Raw genomic sequence first — 26,882 nt, forward strand, 5'->3', positions numbered from 1 at the left:
TAAAAAATTAATTTTCATTTTTTAATTATCACGGAACTGGATGGATTATATCATATGGAATACAAATTCAAACGTGAACTGTGTTTTTTTTTAACATTTCAAACAGGTGACATCAGATACTTGTGGATGAGAAAACTGCGTGAGGTCTACTGTTCACAGAACTACTAGTAGTTGGGATATGTTTGAAAGAATTTATTGATGTGAAATATCACACTGAATTATAATCAAAATTCCGTGCCAGTATTGACCTTGTTTGAAAGCAATCTCTTTCCGCTAGTAAGGAGCCTATTGTTTTGAAGTAGAAGCAGCATTTCTCTGGAATCTTCAATAACTGAGAGAGTGAACGGTATTTCTAAAAATACATTCAATAATGATGATGATTATTATTATTCCTACAGCCGGAGGTGTTCCGTGTTCAGGAAAATTCATCAGTTTCTTGTATATCACATCTTTGGAAGATATCTTCTGTAACGGTTAAAACTGTTCAAATAAAAGTATATGAACGGTAGGCCTAACGGTTACAAACTTTTTTGAAATAAACGCATATAGAGGTGCGTACAGATATACGCGCCGCGGACATGAGCAATTCACTTTTGATCAGCTGATGTCAAGCTTTTTATAACTGTATCTTACCTTTTCTGTAAAAATACAGATATAGCTGATTAAAAGTGAATTGCTCATGTTCGCGGCGCGTATATCTGTACGCACCTTTATAATGTATCTAAATCACATTAATAATATATATTGGAGAACTATACTGGATTTTTTTATCAAACATTCCAGGCCTCCCAAACTTATTTAATGAGGATGATTTTTACAGTTTCTCTTTCTCTCTTTACCTTCAATTTAAATATTCTCAATAATGTTAAGTTATTCTTATAATTTTTTAGGTCTTCTGAAAATGTATGAGTGCAGGGCTACTTTCTTTTATTTATAAACTAGAATTATAGTACCCTTTGAAATTGATAAAATAATAATAATTTGTATTTTTATTCTATTATTTTACTAATTTCAAAGGGTACTATAATTCTATTTTATAAATAGATTTCTGATGTATTTTACAACTTGAAAATGACTAATGGTTGAGATATATCTATAATATAATAGAGGAATGAATCGGCTTATACATGTAGTGGATATGGAATTCACGAATGACGCATCATCACGTCTAAACTACTGGACTGATTCACTTGAAATTTTTAATATATTTATTTATTAGGTTAGAACAAACAATACAATGATCGGAAAAGAAAAAAACAAGCTATTGCCCAAAACTTCTTCAATTTCCTAATTTAGTTTCGAATTGTCCAAATATTATACATAAATATTAAATAAATATTATATATAGATTCTTAATTTGCACTAGATGATTATAGGCCTATACGAATGACGCATCATCACGTCTGAACTACTGGATTGATTGATTGATTGAGTACTTTATTTATGTAGATTACAATATATACTGGCTTATACACTTATATACAATAGCTTACAATACAACAAAATTATAGATGAATTTACATAATATAGACTAAGAAAATAATTATTGAACTGTATATGATATGAAAAAGTAATTTGTAATATAATAACTATAGATAATTATATTGTTATCCATCTACATAAATTGGCGGAGCTTTGGACATATCAATGTCCATTCTTCGGAAAGAATATTAAAAATATCCTCCCCACTAACTCTCTACCAAAACCTGATCTACCTGGACTGATTCACTTGAAATTTTGCATATAGATTCTTAATTTTACAGTAGATGATTATAGGTCTATTTTAACTCCTTCAAGATATTAGTACAGTGGGTAAAGTTTTTAATTAGACCATTGCTAGTATATAATAAGTGGAACAGTACGGTTACCCCACAATATAGATGTAGCTAACACCAGATACGTATTGTGTCTTATCTGTGTTAAAACACCTTTCCTGAATAACTATATGTATATGAACAATAACACACACACACACACACACACACACACACACACACACACACACACACACACACACACACCGATAGTATCCTTTAATAGCAACTTCTTATGCAATATGAACGTCTACCACTAACTTACATTATAATATATAGCACGGGTTTTATATGTTCTGCCCTGAATAGGAGGAATAATATGTATATTGACAAATAACGAACGATTTGTAACCTCAAACTCCATATATACAGCAGTGCAGTGTTATCAAATTTAATATTTTTATTGGTAAATATTGAAAGGTTGTTACTCAACACAGATATTCAAGACTAAAACTATAAAATCAGTCTCAAGAAGAAGAAGAATAAAACGTAGAAGAAGAAGAGGAAGGAGAAGTAGAGGATAAAGAAGGAGAGGAAGAACCAGTTTTATCCATATATAAATATGACGAAGAAGAAGAATAATAAAAATAAGAATAGCTGACTAAATTTAGCCTAATTCATGAAGATTCAGTTCAAAATACAGAAAATAAAGTGATGAACATAGTATAGGTCTACAGCCTATACATGTCCCAGGTTATACAACAGATTTGGGATTAAGTCTATCTTTAAAGAATTCAATGCCCTCTAATAATTTATTGAAAGAGAGAGCGGGAGAGAGAGATTTCTTGTAAGAGAAGGTCGTTCGGTAGGTAAGAGTTTTTCATTTGCCTCAAATGTCAAGGCCACAGTTTCGAATCAATAATCAATTATAATATCAGCTTCCATTTATAAATTGACACTTTTCTTTTCCTAAGAGCAATACAAAATAATTAATTTTTACTATACAAAACATATCAATCAATAATAAATTCCAAAAAAACAAATCCACTAGAGACAGATCTCAGCAATAAAATGAAAAACAGTGAATTTTTAAACTAATTTCTGTATTGTGGTGAAGATATAATTATGTTCTGGTTATGAAAAAAGAAATCCAAGTAAATTTTTTAAATTATTTAGTCACAACATGCTTCGGCTATATGCCAATATCAAATTATCCTATTATATTAAGCGAGCAATTCCTGTATATTTATATCTGGTTATTTATGTTCAACGGATCTCCAAAACAGCTCTAACAATTTTCACAAAATTTGGAACATAGTAGGTTAATGATATAAAAATTCGATTGCACTAGGTCTCATCCTTGGGAAAACTCGCTGAACGACATTAAAAGGATAATTCATCCTTGGCTGAAACAGCTGAGACTTTCGTCGTCTGTGGATAGTAAAAAGTGAGCGAGTAATTCTGTGGAAAATCAAAATATCGCTCCCCCGAAATTCATAAATTGTAGTTTCTCTTTTGTTTTTCATAACAAACGTGCTCGGCTTGTGCGACTGATAAAAATATGTATTTGAAATGGCTTCATGTTTGGCATTGACTGAGTTATATATTAATACCCAAAATTTTACTAGTGGTGTGTGAGCTCGTTCGTTAGGACTGAGAGTAAAAGTCCGGCTGTTCTGGTGAAGGGGATAGATTTTGTTCTTGTTTTATAATACAGTTTTCCTGTCACAGTTCGGGCAGTTTAAAGAGAATTGTATTATTGAATAGGAAGGGATCTGAACCCACTTCATTAGATCAGTTTTTTTTATTTATTTTTCATTAATAATTAACGTCGCGATTAACCAGTGGATGCCAAATTGGGGGCCATTATCATAAAGGTAGGTGACTACTGAGTCATTGTTTTAATTTTTCCATAACCACAACAAATTTAATCTTCACTAGCAGCCAAGCGAGTAGCCCTTGAAACATTCATATATTTATTGTTATTTCATAATTTATAATTATAATTCTAATTTTTTTGTACAAATAATTTATTGTTTTGTTTTAATTATCAAAACCAGTACGATCATTTCTTGTTTTCATTTCCCCACCTTTACATACTCGGTGTAGGCACATATTGCTTACATATTTGGTGGAGGTTTATCCTGCCGTCCATATCTTGTTTACATAATTGGTGGAGGCTCAAGGGTTTTTAATCCAGCTTTTAAAATTTGGACTTTTCCGGTTACCTCATTGAAGATTCAATTTTTGTGGTTGCATTTTTCATTATTAAATAATTATATGTTTTTATTTCAGTGAAATTATGGGTGAAGTAGTTGAGTTTAAACCTTACGGGGCTCTAGAAACAGTTAGTAGGATGAATTTCGAGGATTTATTGAATTTGTGGAACAATAATTGATTACTAATAATGGATTTTAACGGATGGAGAATGATGATTATAATTGAACAGATTAATTTTGAGATTCACGATATTGGAAGATTTACGATTATTATTGATTTTGAATTGCAAAAGCTATGACAATTGAAGATTTTGTACGATTGCAAGATTTATTATCAATTCTTATTAGAAAGAATTAGATATTTATGATGAGATGAGAAATTAATGATTATTAAGATATGATTGAATAGGATAAATTTATTATTATTGGAGAGATATCGATATTTGAGATATGGAGAATTTATGATTATTGAAACCAGATTAATTGGAAATTTATTATTTATTATTGAATAGAATTGGATTGGAACAGATTAACAATGGAAAAACTTAGACCGTTACTATTACCGAAATTTTTTGATGGAAAAGATGAAGAATTTGACATTGATGATTTTTTCAACTATTTTGAAAAGGTTGCCTTAGCGAACGGTTGGGATGAAAAAGATAATTTATTATACTTGCGGTTTTGTTTGAAAGGAAGTGCTGAGAAATATTTTGACGTTATTGAGAATGATTTGACTCGACAGGACAAATTTGAATATATGCCAGTGAAAGAAAAATTGGTTAATTTCTATCGATCTCCTCTCAAATTGTGGAAACTAGAAAAGGAATTAGATACTTGTAGCATGGAATTTGAAGAAGATGGTAGAGATTTTGTAGCACGAGTCTTATCCCTATGTAGAAAAGTAGATTCGAATATGCATGAATCTCGGATTATCAGGATAATTTTAAGAGGTTTGTCTTCAAATATATTTGAAAGAATTATAATGTTATCAAATAGTACTATTGTAGAATTGTATAAAAATATTGAGAAATATGAATTATCATGTCAGTATTTGAATGAGTGGAAATTTGGACAGGTGCAAGTAATTAATGATATTATGGAACCAGAATTTGAAGAACTATTGGAAATCGGAAATGAGTTTGAAAATGAGAATTGTTTAGAAAATGCTATTATCTGTGATGATTTTGATTCTTGTAATTATTATGTTTCAAATGAAGTGGATGTATATTGTCATGTTAGTAACTTCGAGATTGAAAATGGGTTGGATGAAGTTCTTATTTGTAATGATTGTGATTTGAATGAGGAAGATATAATTTACAAAGAGGATAAAGATAGGGAAATGATTAAGGAAGAGTTATCAGATTTATCGGAAAGTGATTTGGATTTCTCTTTTACGATTGATAACAGGCCGTTTGAACATTTTGTGAACTCTGGTATGCGTAATGATTGTGAATCTAGAGGAGTCAAGATGCATCAGAATGTTAGTCTCGTGAATAATAGGACTAATAGAAAAAGAAGACGTAAGAAATGTAAAGTTTGTGGTAAACATAATCATTTTACGCGGAATTGTTTTTACAACGTTAATTATGCTTATCGGGTTTATAAAAGGATGCATAGAATTTGTGAAAAAGAAGGCTATGATATTAGAGTGTGTTCTTTTGATGGCAGAAAGTTTTCGGAAAATGCTAGACGTAAGAAAGCATATTTTACTGATAGGACACAGGAGTTTAGTACTAGGCATATTGATGAAAATGTTTTAGACGGCGGTCCATCAAATATTGATAATTCAAGGAATGAATTAGGAGGTTGTATAGTCACTGAATCAGGTTCTACTTTGGAAGGTGTTAGGCACAATGGGATATATGTTAGAAGAAACTATTCTAATACTGATGATAAGAAATATTCAATCTCCCATAAACACGAGATTGATCTTGTAGATATTAAAATTAATTATAGCCAGAAATGTGGATCAGCAAATAATGGTGTTGAACGAAATATTACTGACTCATGTTCAGAGTTGAAAAGTGATGTAGATAATAAAAGTTTTGTTAACAAGATGAATGAATCAATTATTGATAAACAAGAACCAGGCCATGGAAATAGTATATTGAACCGATTACAGAAAAAATGTGAATCAGCGATTTGTGTGAACAGTGAAGGTGAAAATACAGAGTCAGATTTGAATTATTGTAATTATCCGAAAGATATGAAGAATAATAAAATTGAAACTGATGGAATTGTTATTAATGAGAGTTCGGTAGAGAAATATGATGACATAATTTTGAATAGTTTGGAAAGCGTGTCCCAGTTAAGCGTTAATAGCGATGAAATATTTATTGAAACAATAATTCTGGAGAGGTTTGAAAAACGAACTCAGACTCAGCAGACTCAGCGAAAGTATTACATGAGACAATATTGCTAGTAGAACGAGGCCTTTTAGCTGATTTGCAGTTGTCATTCAATGAAGAACGCTGAACTGTTTGGGACTAATACATCATTCGATGTCAGATAAATTGAAAATAATCATTGTCCGATATGAAGAATGATTAATATTATGTTATGTGGAAATATTATGAGCTAAAAAGAATAATGATTAGAGTAGAATAAGATAATTAGAATAGAATTTTTATTAGATTTTGATATTTTTACTAATAATGAACTTTTCAATTTTGGGATTTTATGATTTTTTTTCACTGAGCTTGTAGGTAGTGATAATTTCAATCGTTTATGTCCAATAAAATTTTTCGATTAGGGCAGTAGTTTTCGAGTTAGGTATTTTCAATAATTTTCAAAAATTTTCTTTTTGGGGTTTTGTGATTTTTTTTCTTCATATAAAGTTTTGTTTTAGTATTTTGAAACATATTCTGGAAATTCAATGTAATTCACCGAACGAATCTGTTGTGAAGGAAGTTTTTCAAACGACGATTTTGATAGCGTTCGATATTGATTGACTTCTACTAAATTTTTGCTCTACTGGCTGCCAAGAGGCGAAATTATCGAAAAATTCAGAAATCTCCAGTTCATGGAAAACAATTTTGTGAATTTTCGATTTTTTTTTTCGGGAATCTTATTTTTTAGGATGAGTACATTCAACTTTGTTCTGTGGAAAATTTTGTTTAGAGCAAAGGGTTTTGAGGTTTTTCATTTTATAGTTTTTGTTGGTGACCTTGTATAGTAGCAAAAAAATTTATTTTTTGAATTCAAAGATGAATTTTAGGTCATTCGCTTGCATTTCTAAAATGGGATAGGATATGTGAAGTAGATATTTTTGAGATATTTGAGGGTTCGTGAGTTATTTCAATAGGTAGTAAATTTTCGGCTACAGTCAGACACGGATTTTGAATTTCGCGCGTTTCTGCTGAATGGTTATCTACTGATTTTGAATTTCGCGCGTTTTTGCTAAATGGTTATCTGCTATTTTTCTATGGTTTATGTTGGGATTTCATTTTGGTTTCATGATATTTGATGGATAGTTGTATTCTACATATATTGGATTTTGGTTTTCAGTTATAAGTGGTATTCGTTTATTCCGATGAGTTCTTTTTTTTACGATTTATGATGATTACAAGGTATGCGGCGTATCTTGATTGTTAGTCTAGAAATTTCAGACAAATTCGGAAAAAGTCGATTTTCGAAAAAAATTTTATTGCAGTTTCATATTTTCTTAGCATAGATTTTAGCATTGCGATAATTATAATTTTGTTTAGGGCAAAGGGTTCTGAGATATTTCACTTTAGAATTTTGGCCCTTTGGATTTTATATTTCATTATATTAAGGTTATGAATAAGTTTTATTGAAATATTTTCAAGGGTTATTAAAGGTAGATATTTTGTTGATAGAATTCATGAATTAAATATTTGAATTTGTTGTCATAAGGTGTTGATAATTAAGGTTTAATGGTGATAGTCATTTTTTTAAGTCGTATTTTTTTGAAGTCATGCGCTATATTAAAGTCCCTAAGAGAATTTTTGTAAATATTATTCGTAATTATTTATCATTTCATCATTGTTTATCAGAATTGATTATAATATTTATGGATTTATCATCCAGTGGTTGAATAATAGGATTATATTTTATTTATTTGATCTGTTTTCGATGGGGTCTTATGATTCAAGCCTATAATTATAAGTCCTCGTAAAATTTTATTAAAGTATTATTACTGATTATTGTTGCTGGAGGTGAAGTCCATATTTTTCAATGGTAATATAGACCAAACTTATTGTCCATGGGTTATAATAAACGGTTATAGGGGAATTTTTTAGCTATGGATAGCAGAGTTTCAGTTTTATACGTTTATATCTTTGAATTGAATTTCGTTTTATAATTTTTTCTCAGTATAAACTAATGATTACTATATTCTTGATTATATTTCATGATAATATTTGAGTTTCATTGTGTCATGGTTCTAATATTAATGGTTTTGAGTAGAAAAGTTTTTCTTTTGGCACAATAGGTTGAGTTTAGGGCTTATTATTATGGTTGAGTTTTTATTTTCAGAAGTGATTTTTGGTAATCATTGTAGAACCATGTTTTACGATATAGAATCAGTTATTATAGAAGAGGGTTTATTATTCCATGGTTACATATTTATAATTTTAGGGTACAGTTACCTATGAAAATTGGTATTTGGCTGGGTTTTACATTTAATTTCACCAGTTGCATTATTGATTTTGTATTGATTTTACAGTTATGATTAACCATGTTATATTTCATAGTCATTATAATTATATCTCAGTTATTTCAAATTATGGTTATTCCAGGAAAATGAACAGGAAATATGGTTGATGGATAGTTTACCATTTTATGATAACCAAATGGTCATGTTTCATTCACATAATTACATATTCTGATTACATGTTACATTTTTGTAATATAACATTATCACTGATATAACTTTCTTTTTTTTTCTCGATAAATCATGGTACGTTTTAATATTTGGTGCCACGAAAAAGTACAGTAATGTAATTCATTGTTTTGTTATTTTATTTTTGCGTTTGTACTGATGTGACCTACGTTAAGAAAGTGCAATTGTCACGTATTTTTGTTTAGTTGTCAATCTTGTTATTCATATCCAGGGCAAGGTCGTTCATTGAGTGACAAACGTTGTTATTGATACTTTTAAACGTTCACTAATAGAAATTCATAATGAAGCTGTTATAAGACAATTATATTTTTGATGGATGAATATTTTATTCACTTTTATTTTGACTTGAATTTCTTTCTCAATAAAAATATAACTAGAGTATAAGTTTCTTATATTCTGATGATTTATTGTATGATTGTGATTTTGTTTTCATATGACTCATATATTGTTCTGATTTCAGAATTGTTCCAGTATATATATATATAGGCCTATGCACTTCTAATAAATTGTATCATTTCTAGGTTTCTGATTAATAATATATGCTAACCAGCCAGTCCAGTTGTTAATTGTAATATTCACGTCGAGTTTATTAATATTATTGTAAACGTTTCTCTTGATTTTTTTTTATTACGATTCATTTGCGGTTGCTTCAAGTAGAGTTTTTTTTGTTTGTAAGAGGTTCTGTTACGCATAAACATGTCAATTATGGTACATTTTGCGTCATTTCTCATTCTCACGACTTTCACGGCGCAACTGGAGGCAGTCAGGGTCTTCGCGGGAGTTTTCTACAAGGAGCTACGTCACGCTGTAGCGTATGAATCATCGGTTCCACTAACATACGAGGTAGATTTCCCGGCAGCTCAGCTCGACATCTTGCAGGCGGAAAGGGTGTTCTGGCCTAACTGTCAACAAGAGGATTGCAGTTTAGCGGATGCGGTAGAAGTTTTGTATAATTCTACAAACGGAATTCTTCGCAACAGTCATGCTGCTTTCAACTCTTCAATTCGTTTGGGAACTCAAGCTTCACGAAAGACCAGAGCGATCGATGTTGTCGGCGATTTTCTTCATTTTTGTTGCGCAGTCGCGACGGATGGGGAACTTCATAAGCTGGAATTCAACGAAAAACATGTAGCTGATCACCTCAACGCATTCCAAGGGTTGGTTGCAGACGACCACAAAGATTTAATTCGGATTTCTCGCAACTTGAGGCAGTTTGCTGGAAATTTTTCTCAGCAATTTCACGATGCGTATAGCAAATTAACAGACAGTATGAGATTATTCGTACAACAGAATGTATCGGAGGAGAAAACACTGTTCACAAACCAGTTATTAACTTACATTTTTCACCTCTACTCACATGTAAATATTTTATCACGGCAGGAATTCATAAATACTGCGAAGGAACGCTGTGATAAAAAGCTTTTACCCTTTTCGCTGGTACACCCCAATTTATTACGTTCAGATCTCTTCAGATTGGAGAAAGGATATAAGTCGAAAGGACACCAGTTAGCTATACCTCTATCGGATTTGCAGCGATATTTTGATCTTCCACTTACGACTTGCGTGGTGAAGGAGAACTCCATGGTGCTTAGCTTAAAAGTACCGTTGGTCAGCATCGGCGGACAGTTTCAATTGCACAAGTATGTGAGGACACCTATGTATTTCGACGGCCAGATTTGTCAGCTTCAGCAGCAGGATTTCGTTTTGGCGCGGAGACAGGAGGACGGTGAGATTCAGGTCATCTCGGGAGATCATCTCTCTTCTTGTCGGGCACAGGACGATTTCTTATGCTATCTTCCGCGGCTGGTGCATGGAGGACATATGTCATCAAGATGTATGCATCACTTGTTTGCGGCGACAGAGCTGAAGGACATCCAACAATATTGCAGTTTAAGCTGTCGTCCAGCTAAGCAGGAGTTGGAGATCGTCGAATTTTCGCCTTCGGAGTATATCGTCGCGAATATACAGGCCAACACTACAGTCACTTGCGAGGGAGGTTCGTTTCATCATCTTCAACCTATTCCGGGAGCAATGTATGTGGTTTTACCCTGTCATTGCGAGATTTCGGTCGGCGGGAGAATAATGGTGAGAAAGACTTTTCCGTGTGACGCAAATGTTGATAAACAACCTCAGGTTCTCCATTACTTACCTTTGCATTGGGTTAAGTTTAATTCGTTGAAAATTGATGTTTTGCAACCGCATTTCAATCCTAATTTTGTTAATTTTAGCGAAATTTTAAAAACTGATATAGATATAAAGGTTCCGGAATTTACAGTTCAAGACGTAATATCGTCAGATATATTTCACAAAGTAGATCTTCCAAATTCTTGGGGAGATGTTGTAAATTCCTCTAGTTTTGTTTTTTATATATTATTTGGCTGGTTAGGGTTTTTAACTTTATTCTGTGCATATTTAGGCATCAAGTTGTATGTGTGTAAATTATCTGCTGTAACGGTAGCACAACCCAAGATACATATAATCGATAGTTAGGAGTTATATAGTTACTTTTTGATGGATTAACTGTTTTATTGTTTTTTTTCTTGACTATATAGTTATGAGTCATAATGTACTTATAAAGTTTTTTTTTTCTCGATAAATCATGGTACGTTTTAATATTTGGTGCCACGAAAAAGTACAGTAATGTAATTCATTGTTTTGTTATTTTATTTTTGCGTTTGTACTGATGTGACCTACGTTAAGAAAGTGCAATTGTCACGTATTTTTGTTTAGTTGTCAATCTTGTTATTCATATCCAGGGCAAGGTCGTTCATTGAGTGACAAACGTTGTTATTGATACTTTTAAACGTTCACTAATAGAAATTCATAATGAAGCTGTTATAAGACAATTATATTTTTGATGGATGAATATTTTATTCACTTTTATTTTGACTTGAATTTCTTTCTCAATAAAAATATAACTAGAGTATAAGTTTCTTATATTCTGATGATTTATTGTATGATTGTGATTTTGTTTTCATATGACTCATATATTGTTCTGATTTCAGAATTGTTCCAGTATATATATATATATAGGCCTATGCACTTCTAATAAATTGTATCATTTCTAGGTTTCTGATTAATAATATATGCTAACCAGCCAGTCCAGTTGTTAATTGTAATATTCACGTCGAGTTTATTAATATTATTGTAAACGTTTCTCTTGATTTTTTTTTATTACGATTCATTTGCGGTTGCTTCAAGTAGAGTTTTTTTTGTTTGTAAGAGGTTCTGTTACGCATAAACATGTCAATTATGGTACATTTTGCGTCATTTCTCATTCTCACGACTTTCACGGCGCAACTGGAGGCAGTTTGCTGGAAATTTTTCTCAGCAATTTCACGATGCGTATAGCAAATTAACAGACAGTATGAGATTATTCGTACAACAGAATGTATCGGAGGAGAAAACACTGTTCACAAACCAGTTATTAATTTACATTTTTCACCTCTACTCACATGTAAATATTTTATCACGGCAGGAATTCATAAATACTGCGAAGGAACGCTGTGATAAAAAGCTTTTACCCTTTTCGCTGGTACACCCCAATTTATTACGTTCAGATCTCTTCAGATTGGAGAAAGGATATAAGTCGAAAGGACACCAGTTAGCTATACCTCTATCGGATTTGCAGCGATATTTTGATCTTCCACTTACGACTTGCGTGGTGAAGGAGAACTCCATGGTGCTTAGCTTAAAAGTACCGTTGGTCAGCATCGGCGGACAGTTTCAATTGCACAAGTATGTGAGGACACCTATGTATTTCGACGGCCAGATTTGTCAGCTTCAGCAGCAGGATTTCGTTTTGGCGCGGAGACAGGAGGACGGTGAGATTCAGGTCATCTCGGGAGATCATCTCTCTTCTTGTCGGGCACAGGACGATTTCTTATGCTATCTTCCGCGGCTGGTGCATGGAGGACATATGTCATCAAGATGTATGCATCACTTGTTTGCGGCGACAGAGCTGAAGGACATCCAACAATATTGCAGTTTAAGCTGTCGTCCAGCTAAGCAGGAGTTGGAGATCGTCGAATTTTCGCCTTCGGAGTATATCGTCGCGAATATACAGGCCAACACTACAGTCACTTGCGAGGGAGGTTCGTTTCATCATCTTCAACCTATTCCGGGAGCAATGTATGTGGTTTTACCCTGTCATTGCGAGATTTCGGTCGGCGGGAGAATAATGGTGAGAAAGACTTTTCCGTGTGACGCAAATGTTGATAAACAACCTCAGGTTCTCCATTACTTACCTTTGCATTGGGTTAAGTTTAATTCGTTGAAAATTGATGTTTTGCAACCGCATTTCAATCCTAATTTTGTTAATTTTAGCGAAATTTTAAAAACTGATATAGATATAAAGGTTCCGGAATTTACAGTTCAAGACGTAATATCGTCAGATATATTTCACAAAGTAGATCTTCCAAATTCTTGGGGAGATGTTGTAAATTCCTCTAGTTTTGTTTTTTATATATTATTTGGCTGGTTAGGGTTTTTAACTTTATTCTGTGCATATTTAGGCATCAAGTTGTATGTGTGTAAATTATCTGCTGTAACGGTAGCACAACCCAAGATACATATAATCGATAGTTAGGAGTTATATAGTTACTTTTTGATGGATTAACTGTTTTATTGTTTTTTTTTCTTGACTATATAGTTATGAGTCATAATGTACTTATAAAGTTTTTTTTTTTTTTTTTTCGATTTTTATTGCAGCTTTTGAAGTAGTTCAATGTTGATTCACAAATAAATTATTGTCAATTGAGATTTTCTTTTCATAATAAGTTGAATATTCATGTATATTAATGTGTATAATATTGAAAGTTAGTTTCATATATAATCAATGTTATTGTGCAGCATAGTTTCGTTTTGAATTTGATTTGAATGTTTGTAATTTAGTTTGAGTAACCTACCTTTCTATGTAAAAGTTTGATTTCAATGTATAGTAGCATTATCAAGTCAATCAGGCACACGTTTGTTTCCCGAGTATATTATTTTGTTTAATCATTATTTTTTTTTTTTTTTGTTCCCCTCTTGACTACAGACTCAGGGACGAGTCTTTCAGCGGGATGGGTGATGTGTCACCTGGTCATATGGGACATATATATGATTCATATATTTATCTCATATTGATCAGGATTTTAGAGTTTTATTTTACGAAAAGTTTAATGAACGGTGTTTCTGCCTTTGAACAGTTTTGTCATCGACAGAAAGATTGTTTATTTCACTTGTTATCAAAATTATTGTAGTTTCTCTTTTGTTTTTCATAACAAACGTGCTCGGCTTGTGCGACTGATAAAAATATGTATTTGAAATGGCTTCATGTTTGGCATTGACTGAGTTATATATTAATACCCAAAATTTTACTAGTGGTGTGTGAGCTCGTTCGTTAGGACTGAGAGTAAAAGTCCGGCTGTTCTGGTGAAGGGGATAGATTTTGTTCTTGTTTTATAATACAGTTTTCCTGTCACAGTTCGGGCAGTTTAAAGAGAATTGTATTATTGAATAAGAAGGGATCTGAACCCACTTCATTAGATCAGTTTTTTTATTTATTTTTCATTAATAATTAACGTCGCGATTAACCAGTGGATGCCAAATTGGGGGCCATTATCATAAAGGTAGGTGACTACTGAGTCATTGTTTTAATTTTTCCATAACCACAACAAATTTAATCTTCACTAGCAGCCAAGCGAGTAGCCCTTGAAATATTCATCTATTTATTGTTATTTCATAATTTATAATTATAATTCTAATTTTTTTGTACAAATAATTTATTGTTTTGTTTTAATTATCAAAACCAGTACGATCATTTCTTGTTTTCATTTCCCCACCTTTACATACTCGGTGTAGGCACATATTGCTTACATATTTGGTGGAGGTTTATCCAAGCTAGATTGAAGCCAAACTAATCTATTTTAATTGCGAGTAGTAATGACACACGGAAAAGAGTTTCACATTGATCTCTTGAGAGTGTGTTGACTGGAACAACGCTATCAAATCAATTAATACTAGTAGTTCTGTGAACAGTAGACCTCATGCAGTATTCTCATCCAAAAGTACCTGATTGAAACTATAGACCTTATGGGGATACAGCAATAGACTGGCTTCTCCACACATCTGTGTAATCACTTGTCAGCTGATTTATGATGAATAATTCCATAGTTTGATTTATACGGTAATATTAATTGGCGTATAAAGGAGGCTCCTTTTTCCTATTATATTATCCTTGAAATGCAAAATTTCCAAAAACCTAGTATATACGTCGACGCTCAATTAAAGCAGGAACATACCTGTCAAATTTCATGAAAATCTATAACCGCATTTCGCCGTAAATGCGCAACATAAAAACATAATATGTTTAAACATAAATGTTTAAATGCTTATATGTTTAAATGTTTATATTATAAACATTTAAACATTTAAACATTTAAACATTTAAACATTTAAACATTTAAACATTTAAACATTAAACATTTAAACATTTAAAATTTAAACATTTAAACATTTAAACATTTAAACATTTAAACATTTAAACATTTAAACATTTAAACATTTAAACATTTAAACATTTAAACATTTAAACATTTAAACATTAAACATTTAAACATTTAAACATTTAAACATTTAAACATTTAAACATTAAACATTTAAACATTTAAACATTTAAACATTAAACATTTAAACATTTAAACATTTAAACATTTAAACATTTAAACATTTAAACATTTAAACATTAAACATTTAAACATTTAAACATTTAACATTTAAACATTTAACATTTAAACATTTAAACATTTGAACATTTAAACATTTAAACATTAAACATTTAAACATTTAACATTTAAACATTTTTAATCATTTAAACATCTAAACATTTAAACATTTAAACATTTAAACATTTTTAATCATTTAAACATTTTTAATCATTTAAACATCTAAACATTTAAACATTTAAAATTTAAACATTTAAACATTTAAACATTAAACATTTAAACATTTAACATTTAAACATTTAACATTTAAACATTTAAACATTTAAACATTTAAACATTTAAACATTTAAACATTTAAACATTAAACATTTAAACATTTAAACATTCAAACATTTAAACATTAAGAGAAATGCCAAACCGTCGACTTGAATCTTAGACCTCACTTCGCTCGGTCAACTATAGTGAGGTCCACGTTATAATGGCAGTGAAGAAAGATGGGAGAACAACGTTGCCGATCCTCTGTCTTGTCAATGCCTTCTATAGACGGTAGCTGATATTGATGTAAATTAACTGTTCATTCTCGTTAAAATAATCAATTATATTTTATTAAGCAAGTAATTATATTTTTCAATAATTTAAAACAAAGATGAAATATTTTGTTAATTAATTATTAATTCTACATTGTTAAAAGACGATCTGGCAACAGAGGAAAGCTAGAATGAGATAGCGCTATGCGCTTTGTTGAATGATAGACAACGATAGCAATACCATTGCTAATCAAATACTGCCTTTATAACGTGGACCTCAGTGTAGGAACGGTGGTGAATTTCATTTGGAATCTCAATAATAATTACAAAAGTAACCTCTACTTGATAGAGCAAAATAATATAACTGAAGCTTTCCTTCTATTAATGATAGATTCTATGCTGGATTGAATATAGGGTCTGCTAGCTGTGTGAATAAATAAAGAAATGTTTTAGCTTGTATGGTGATTCTGAATTAAAAAATCAGAAATAAAATATTTTGTTAATTAATTATTAATTCTACATTGTTAAAAGACGATCTGGCAACCGAGCAAAGCGAGAAAGAGATAGCGCTATTCGCTTTGTTGAATAATAGACAAGGATAGCAATGATAATGCTATCTAATAATTCATATTTTTTGTTGATTGGGGATTGAATATTATTTCTGTGTACGATTATATTATTTTTATTATCTGGTATATCAATAATATCTGTAGTACAGCGTAGTTTGAGGTGCACATCATCACAGAATATTTTGGAAGAGGAATATGACAGGGTTTACCTGTTTTCCTCTTCTTCAGTTGTAAAAACGTTTTCAGCTTGAGTTATATACAGCTCAACTTTCAACTGATGATTGAGCCTTCATCATTTTGAACCCGGGCTTTTTATAATAAAATCTTTCTAGTAGAAAATTATAACATATTTGTTTCTATGACATCGTCGAAAAGGTCTTCAACATCTCTGTCGGCATTTAAATCAAACAGGTCTAGCTATTGTTTTATTAAAGAAAAATACTTTTAACTTTGTTACAATTTTCAGGAAAAATAAGACAGGAGTACTATAATTTTCTATAATTTAGCATTCAATTAGAATACCCACTTCCTATTTGAACACGATACTCCATTGGGTAGTGTTTGATCACAAAAATATCATGGATATCTATACTGTACGAATAAAATGAATTTAATCTATGTTAGAAATATATTCAATAATAAGGAACACTGGAGCCAATAAAGTAAAGCTACGTTTAAACCAAAGTTATTAACGAAATGTTAATAACTTAATCCTTATAGATTAAATTAGATTGAACGGAACTTGACAAACAAATATGTTCATCATGTGTATGATAAGTTATGTTCAATCTAATGGAATCTAAAAGGATCAAGTTATTAACATTTTGTTAATAACTTTGGTGTATGATAAGTTATGTTCAATCTAATGGAATCTAAAAGGATCAAGTTATTAACATTTTGTTAATAACTTTGGTGTAAACGCAGCTTAAGGGGAATGTCCCATCATTACATCCGAACTACTGGACTGATTAACTTGAAATTTTGCATTTAGATTCTTAATTCAACGAGGATGTGTTGTAGGCCTATTTCAATTCTTCAAGATTTCAGTAGGTCAAGTTTTAGAACCTAGCGGAGCAAGGCTAGTTTTGTAATAAAATAATAGGTAGGTACTTGATAGATTTCATTTTTATGGGCTATCTATAATATAATAAAGGAAAGAATTCACTTACAACGGGATAGGAAATTCATGAATCACGTCTCAACTACTGGACTGATTAAGTTGGAATATTGCATATAGATGCTCATTTACCGAGGCCTATGTGTAATAGGCCTAATTTCAACTATCCAAGATTTCAGTAGGTCGAGTTTTAAGGTTGTCAAGTTATTAATTGACCGAGCAAAGTGAGGTCTAAGATTCAAGTCGACGGTTTGGCATTTCTCTTAATGTTTAAATGTTTATATGTTGCGCATTTACGGCGAAACGCGGTAATAGATTTTCATGAAATTTGACAGGTATGTTCCTTTTTAAATTACACGTCGACGTATATACAAGGTTTTTGGAAATTTTTCATTTCAAGGATAATATGAAAGGAAAAAGGAGCCTCCTTCATACGCCAATATTGGAGTAAAAATCAGACTATAGAATTATTCATCATAAATCAGCTGTCTAGTGGACTATAATACTACCCGTTCAAAAACATCGAACATCTTGAAAATGTATCTTTCCATCAACGTTAGTAGACAGTTGACTATAATACTACCCGTTCAAAAACATCGAACATCTTGAAAATGTATCTTTCCATCAACGTTAGTAGACAGTTGACTATAATACTACCCGTTCAAAAACATCGAACATCTTGAAAATGTATCTTTCAATCAACGTTGTAGACAGTTGCAGCCAGACCTGATAACAGCGCTCACACTCACATTCCGGGACGACACGTCACGGTACGATAGGACAGAAAGCTCTATATTTATTTAGGATTTTTTCTAGACATTTTAAATTGATAAATTATTTATTAATTTTTGAGAAAACATAACAACAGGTCAATGTAACTTACTGAGCGCGAGGTTTACTGTTCACAGAACTACTAGTATTTTTTACACATATTAAAACTAGGGTGTTATTTTTAATGTGTTTTAGAATATTGTGATAGGAGATCGATGGTACTGACATTAAGGAGAAAATAGAAAAATGATAGAATATTGTGACACGAAATAGATTTTACTCACATGAGGTGAAGAGTTTGAGTTTTCATGTTTGTGAGAGGAAGAGAATAAACTGGTTGATGCTGGGTGCTAGAACTGGTTGCAACTACTGACTACTGACTACTGTGACTGACTGGCCAAGGCACACACTCAACTCACACTGACTTACTGACTCTCGGCTGACTAGTCACAGGAAAGGCACCAGGGGTAGGGGTCATCCACCACCCCACCTATAATGAGGTCCACGTTATAATGGCAGAGGGGACAGCGGTGCCGATTGTCTGCCTTGCCACTGCCTTCTATGGAAGATCTTAGCTGATACCAGTATATCTGATGTGATATATTAACTGTTCAGTATTGTTTAACATAATCAATTATATTTTATTCGTCAAGAAAACATATTTTTCAATAATTGAATAATACATTTTCGTAATTGAGAACAGATATGTATGTTGTTACGGCAATTCATTATCTTTCTACATTGTTGCGGAGCTAGAAAAGGATGGCGCTATCTGCCTTGTTGAATGCTGGACAAGGATAGCAACACCAATGTTGATCAAATACTACTATTATAACGTGGACCTCAAGTAAGTATGTATTCGAATACCTTAAGGCTGTTCGGTGTATACCATTCATTTCTATTTAAATTGGATAATCTGTTTCAATATAATTGTTAAGATCATTAAAAGAGTGAGAAAAATTGGCAACTGGAATTTTTAAGTGGTCTAATAAGCGAGTTATGGGTAGTTGAAGTGCTAATTTTCCAGAAACCGTTGAACGGTTTCGACTATATTATTAGAACTTCTCTTAAAAATTCAAAAAATGTATCTTTCCGAACTAAAACATTTTATTCCCCATATCGTTCATGAATAAAAAAATAACATTTTTTGTAAATTCGATAACTGGTTTATTTTGGCATAAATCGCGAAAAACGCATATTAGAACAAATCAATGATATACTGAATGTATTAAAAAGAAACTCCAATGGAAAATTAGAAACCGTTTATGATCTGGAAAGAAAACGGATTTAGCACTTTCAACAACCCATAACTCGCTTATTAGACCACTTAAAAATTTCAGTTGCCACTTTTTCTCACTCTTATAATGAGATCTCAACAATTATATTGAAAAAGATCATCCAATTTAAATAGGAAAAAAGTGTACCGAACAGCCTAAAGCAATAACACTAAAAATGAGGTACTGAACCGGTGATACAAAGAAGTTATCACCGACAAAATTGTAACAAAAATAAAAGATTCACAAATTTTCACACGAATGGCTCCTATAAAACAACAGATTCATTTCTAAAGAAGATTTATGACTCTATATCAAGTAGTCTGTAGTCTCAATCTGTGAACTACATTTTTACTTTCCTTGTCCTATTACCATAGGTAAGGAAAGTATTGCTTTCCGAAATTAAGGTACGGTACCTCAATTTCTAAATTTCTATACGTTTCAAGGTCCCCCCTGAGTCCAAAATAGTGGTTTTTGGGTATTGGTCTGTATATGTGTGTGTATGTGTGTATGTGTGTGTGGTGTGTGTGTGTGTGTGTGTATGAGTGAATGTGTCTGTGTACACGATATCTCATTTCCCAATAAACGGAATGACTTGAAATTTAGAACTTAAGGTCCTTACACTATAAGGATCCGACACGAACAATTTCGATCAAATGCAATTCAAGATGGCGGCTAAAATGGCGAAAATCTTGTGAAAAACAGGGTCTTTTGCGATTTTCTCGAAAACGACTCAAACGATTTCTATCAAATTCATACCTAATAAAGTAATTGATAAGCTCTATCAACTGCCACAAGTCCCATATCTGTAAAAATTTCCAGGAGCACCGCCCCATCTATGCAAAGTTTGATTTTAGTTTCCCAATTATCAGGCTTCAGATACAATTTAAACAAAAAAATTCAAGTGGAAAAGATTGAGCATAAAAATCTCTACAATTAATGTTTAGTGAAATTTTCACCTAAAATTGAAAATAAGCTCGAAATTCGTGAAAATAAGATTGTTCATTTGCAAACTGTTGGCAACTGTTGATTCCATTAAATCATTCACTATGAAGAGAATAGCAGACCTCGTGTGTCTCCAGCGTTATTGTCCTGTCACCAGCTGGCTCAGATCTTGGAATTGTAGACTTGAGATGCGCGTGAACACTAGCGTCAGGTGATCAATTTTCATAACGGCAAGGAAAGTTGTATGAGTGTGCCACACCAGATTTTTGACACCAGGGAATGCAAGACTGAATATTTCATCAATGATGTAGTGGATCTGAGAATGGTGAGAAGTCGGCCTTTGAAGATCCTGGATTTGACTGTCACTGTAACTTTTCTGGTCAATTTTTTGATGAATAATTCAATATGACTGGGGTAATCAAGGATTTATGATCCTCTGGATCTCCATGACACTCAACAGTCTACAGTAGTCTACAGTCTACAGACGTCTACTGTAGTCTACTATGGTCTACAGTCTACAGACGTCTACTGTAGTCTACTATAGTCTACAGTCTACAGACGTCTACAGTCTACAGACGTCTACTGTAGTCTACTATAGTCTACAGTAGTCTACAGTCTACCGACGTCTACTGTAGTCTACTATGGTATACAGTCTACAGACGTCTACTGTAGTCTACAGTCTACAGACGTCTACTGTAGTCTACTATAGTCTACAGTAGTCTACAGTCTACCGAAGTCTACTGTAGTCTACTATAGTCTACAGTAGTCTACAGTCTACCGACGTCTACTATAGTCTACAGTAGTCTACAGTCTACAGACGTCTACTGTAGTCTACTTTAGTCTACAGTCTACAGACGTCTACAGTAGTCACACTGGGAAAGAAATCTTTCACGAATAAAGGCTTAAGAAGTCTTGCATCCTTTCATTCTAAAACATAACAGAAAATTATTACAGATGGGAATTACTGAGGTATTGCATTTATTCAAATGCTAATGAATTAATAATTATTAATATCGGGGCACCGAGCTTCGCTCGTTATTTTTATTCATTGATAAACAGAACACAATTCTCTAAAATGATCGTGTTTATATTTTACAGCTGGCTCACGTCAGCTTATGCATTTCGGGGATGCGATATTTTGATTTTCCAAAGAATCATTCGCTCACTTACAACTATCCACAGACGACGAAAGTCTCAGCTGTTTAAGCCATGGATGAATTATCCTTTTAATGTCGTTCAGCGAGTTTTCCCAAGGATGAGACCTAGGGCAATCGAATTTTTATATCATAAACCTACTATGTTCCAAATTTTGTGAAAATCGTTAGAGCCGTTTTCGAGATCAGTTGAACATAAATAACTAGATATAAATATACATAAATTGCTCGCTTGATATAATAGCATTAAACAAAAATCCAAATTGAATGATGTAAATCACCCCGAAGACTTCTGCTACTGCAAATATTGACAACAGGGTAAACAGCTAGATGGAAATTCGGTGAGCGATACTATTCATAAATTATTTGTCAGCCCGGAAATGACAAATAATTTTTTAATAATATCGCTCACCGAATTTCCATCTAGCTGTTTACCCTGTTGTCAATATTTGCAGTAGCAGAAGTCTTCGGGGTGATTTACATCATTCAATTTGGATTTTCGTTTAGTAATAATTGGAAAATTATCATCTCTCAATCTCTTGGGAAGAGTTTCTCTCAAGAGCTTCATGTCTCCAAGTTGATAAAAATTCTGTTTTGTTTGTTCAGTTGCTTGTACCTTGTAGAACAGTCATAAGTGTTTCAATTTTCCATGATGAATTTTAACTAAACAGTCCTTTAATAGTTACTGCAATTTAACTGTTATTGAGTGTACACTAATAGTTCAATATAAATTATTTTCAATATTCATAATCTGAACAATTCATTCTGTAACAATATAGGATGATTGAGGACAATGGATTGTTCAATATAGTGTGGCTCACGCTATAATGGCAGTGAAAAAATATAGAACACAGTGTTGCTCTCCTATCTTTCTCCACTGCCATTAAAACGTGGACATCACTATTGGCCCACATCAAAGTTAAATCCCGAATTCGCCACTGCGAAGAAGGCAAAAGGATAAGATGAGAAAGACATAAAAGACGAAGAGAGGAACACGGAGAAGAATAGACTGCAGAAGATGACAGTAAGTGCAGAGAAATTCTTGTAGATGTAGAAGAAAACTGGAAAAGAATAGGGAGGAAAAGGAAAATAAAAAAGAAGAGGAAGAAAATCGACTAGGAAGTATGAGTTGTCATTATTAATGATCTGGATCATTTGCTGAACTAGTTGATCAACTTCCGGTATCAGTGTAGCAGAGAAAAAATAACAATAACTTGTAATAGCCTAAATTAATAGCATAGTAGACTAGCCTTTATTTCTATTAGTATGGTGTGCTAATTTTAATGAGACCTTATTTATCTAGAGGTCATGCCGGAATTAAATACTATAACAAACAGCAATTATCGTACATTACACCTACCATACACACAAATTAACAGTTCATGTTCTATATTATACTAACTAGTAGTTCTGTGAACAGTAGAACTCACGCACTTTTCTCATCCACAAGTATCTGATGTCACCTGTTTGAGATGTTAACAAACTCAGTTCACGTTTAAATTTGTATTCCATATGATAATTCTTGCAGTTCCGTGATAATCTTTCCATCTGATGCAAATATTCCTCAAATATTTGAAAATTAATTTTTTCAGTCAAAGATATTATAATTTCTTCAGCATTATTTAGTTTATTGAATTATTTTTAATCACCTATTAAATTTCTTTTTTCAAAAAATGTGAGAATATTGATACTGATGGGCACGCATAGTAATACCATGACTGCAAAACAAAATATTGAAACCATATAGAGATAGACACAGATTCTCCAGACATGCAATGAATATAATCCACTTGTCAGTTGATTGATTATGAATAATTCTATAGTCTGATTATCCTGTAGTATCTTCTATAGTCTGAATTCCTTTTCTTTTCATATTATCCTTAAAATGCAAAATTTCAAAAAACCTTGTGTATACATCGACGCGCCGTTGAAAAAGGAATTTCCTGCCAAATCTCATAGAACTCTATCAAAGCGTTTGGCCGTAATTGCGTTACATACAGACAGACAAGAGAAAATCCGAGTTAAAACATAGACCTCACTATGTTCGGTCAATTACAATAATAACAGGTAAACCGTGCTAATTGGAAAGGGTCTAATTAGAAACTTGACAAACTGAAAACTTGACCTACTGAAATCTTGAAGAATTTAAAATATATCCTACTCTATACTCAGGCGGGATGGAACTACCGTCAAGGACTCCCCACCAATTCAAATTTATTTCCACAAAGTAGGTACAAACATTTAACTATAAAACACAAATGCAATTCGCCACAATCAATTCAAATAAATGACATTCCTTAGTAAAAAATAATGAATTGAAACATAACAGCATTAATACTTCTATTCCTAACTAGTAAGAACTATAATGCACAATCAAACTGAATGGATTGAGGATTATCATTACATTATTATTCAACACTTCAAATAGCATAAGCTTGGTGGAAATCTACTGGCATAAGTGAGAAATTGTCCGCCAGTAGGAGTAGCACCCCAATACTAAGAGAGCAAAAAATGAATAAAAATAAAATAAATGCTGCACTCGAGGATTTCTAAACATATGTAATTCTAGTCATACGCATCCTTCAACAATATGTAAAAAAAAAAATATTTTGCAAGAGACCTTGAAAATGGTAACTATATTATTTTTATATCAAAATAATATTCTTGGATTATCCAGTTTTTTATTTTCAATGTGATATACTTCGTTATTATTTGTTGATTTATGAGATCGTTTGGGATACTATTTATTATTCTTGGTGTAATATAAATCAGTTGTTTCCGAATTAAAGTGAGTTTTGAAGCATAGCATTCAAATTTATGTTCATTATATCTTGTTTTATGTGTTTCGCTATTGATTTTTTTAAAAGTTTTTGTTATATCTATTGAAATATTTGAAGATTTTAAGCACATACAGTTGGCGGATAGTCATGACTTTCAGATCACTGAATGCACTCATTGAAGGGTATAATATTGGTCTATTTAAAATTGTCTTGACAATAATTTTCTGTACAATGAATAGTGTAGAGAGGTGAGAGTTGAAGGTACCTCCCCAAACAATTAACCCATATTGCAGTATCGACTGAACTATAGCAAAGTATAACATTTTCATCACAGTTACCTTCAATACTGATCGTAATTTAAAGAAATTATATGATACAAATTCCAATCTATTGCATGAGTAATCTATGTGTCTTTTCCATTTGAAACCTTCCTCGATTATTAACCCTAGGTATTTCAAGTGACTTGTTCACCAATAAAAGCCATACGAATATAATATACAGAGTGTTTAAGAACTCGCTACCAATATTCTAGGGCATTGTTCCTGGGTGAAAACATAACTAAATATCATATATTTAAATTCTCCTGAAGTCTTCAGTTACTCACACAGCGGCCATTTTGATTTTTTCACTTATTATTTTTTTTCTAAATAATGGTTAAACAAACGAAATTGAAACTTTGCACGATCATTTTATAACAACTAGACAAATCTAGAAAAAAATTACTGTATAATTTGTCAAATTCATAAAACAAAATGGCGGTCATTTAAAATGTTGTTTCTTAAATAACTCAGAAACCGTTGATTTTACAAAAACTTTACAAGAGTAACTTGTTTTAGTAAATTCAAATGCCAATCGATTGGTACCAAATTTTTGGACCAATATTAACTGAGATATGGCAGCCTTAGTGATAGGTGACCACTGAAAGTTTGTTGCAGTGCAAACCAAGGCATGCTGATAGAGTCGCCTCAATGATGCAACAATCTCTATTTGCATTGCATGTTAATTGTAAGTGATTTTAGGTCATTTCAAACAATAAAATAGCAGTAAACAACCCTCTAAAGGTGGGTCACCAACCATTAAAGCTACCATATCTCAGTTAATATTGGTCCAATCTTACAAAATCTGGTACCAATCGATAGGCATTTAAATTTACTAAAACAAGTTACTCTTGTAACGTTTTGTAAAATCAACGGTTTCTGAGTTATTTAAGAAACAACATTTTAAATGGCCGCCATTTTGTTTTATGAATTTGAAAAATTATCATACCTTTTTCTAATTGTTATAAATGATCGTGCAAAGTTTCAATTTCGTATGTTTAACCATTATTTAGAAGAAAAATAATGAGTGAGAAAAACAAAATGGCCGCTGTGTGAGTAACTGAAGACTTGCGGACAATTTAAATATGATATTAAAATACGATTTTTACCCAGGAATAACGCCCTAGGGTATTGGTAGCGAGTTCGTTAACACTCTGTATATAGGTGTCCCGCGAAAGATGTAATAGCCGAAGACCATAGATTCTACATGAAATTTGCAACAAGAAATGTCCAGTAAAAGTTTCTTATATCGACCTTAGTTTTCGAGGTATATAGATTCTACGATATTTTTGAAAAACGTCAATAGCTAAAAAAAACTATTACTCAATATCTAATTCTGAGGATATGGTTGGGGAGAGGAATAAATTTCATAACCATATTACATTTTATAGTCACTGATTTTATCAGTAGTATTTAAACACTTACTATAGACTGAGATATTCAACTCAATTCAATTTCCATCAAAAAAATACATCAATAAAACATTTACATCTCAATTCAATAACAAATATTTTCAGGAAATAAATATTCCCCCACATAGACTATTGGTCCGTGTGTGGGGGAAGAATTCCTATCTATAATAACTGTAAAATAAAAAAATCTGCAGAATTCTACCTTAATATTATTCTCACTTCACTATTACAATATTGGAAATATGTTATATAAAGAAAAATAAATATAAATTATTAATAACTTTTTTTTTATAAACAGAGCATGATGTGGGTTTCTTTTATAAAAAACTTAGTATTATGTTGGAGTACCTATCTCCTAAAGTTTTTAAATTACTTATTATAGTGTTCAGAGTGCTGCATCACAGTACCAAAGTTAACAGGGTTTGAATCAGAATCTACATATAGGGCGAGTTTATGAGGGCTTCTGATGCCT

At 32.0% G+C, this 26,882-nt stretch overlaps 2 protein-coding genes across 2 annotated transcripts in view; one reads left to right on the top strand and one right to left on the bottom strand.

Annotated features, from left to right (window-relative positions):
- LOC111048166 overlaps nucleotides 1–18,962 on the bottom strand; it is a 50,689-nt gene extending 31,727 nt beyond the window's left edge. Inside the window, exon 1 of the mRNA XM_039422566.1 lies at nucleotides 18,813–18,962. Coding sequence (XP_039278500.1) covers nucleotides 18,813–18,838 — 26 coding nt within the window. The 5' untranslated portion in view covers nucleotides 18,839–18,962. The remainder of the gene's footprint in view (nucleotides 1–18,812) is intronic.
- Nucleotides 7,871–13,490, top strand: LOC120350150. Its single transcript, XM_039422559.1, has 2 exons — nucleotides 7,871–10,045; nucleotides 12,144–13,490. Exons 1-2 carry the CDS (start codon nucleotides 9,534–9,536, stop codon nucleotides 13,423–13,425), a joined length of 1,794 nt encoding a protein of 597 aa, XP_039278493.1. The 5' UTR covers nucleotides 7,871–9,533; the 3' UTR covers nucleotides 13,426–13,490.
- Nucleotides 18,963–26,882: the final 7,920 nt, after the last annotated feature.

This window comes from Nilaparvata lugens, chromosome 3 (assembly GCF_014356525.2).
Source record: "Nilaparvata lugens isolate BPH chromosome 3, ASM1435652v1, whole genome shotgun sequence".
NCBI lineage: Eukaryota > Metazoa > Arthropoda > Insecta > Hemiptera > Delphacidae > Nilaparvata > Nilaparvata lugens.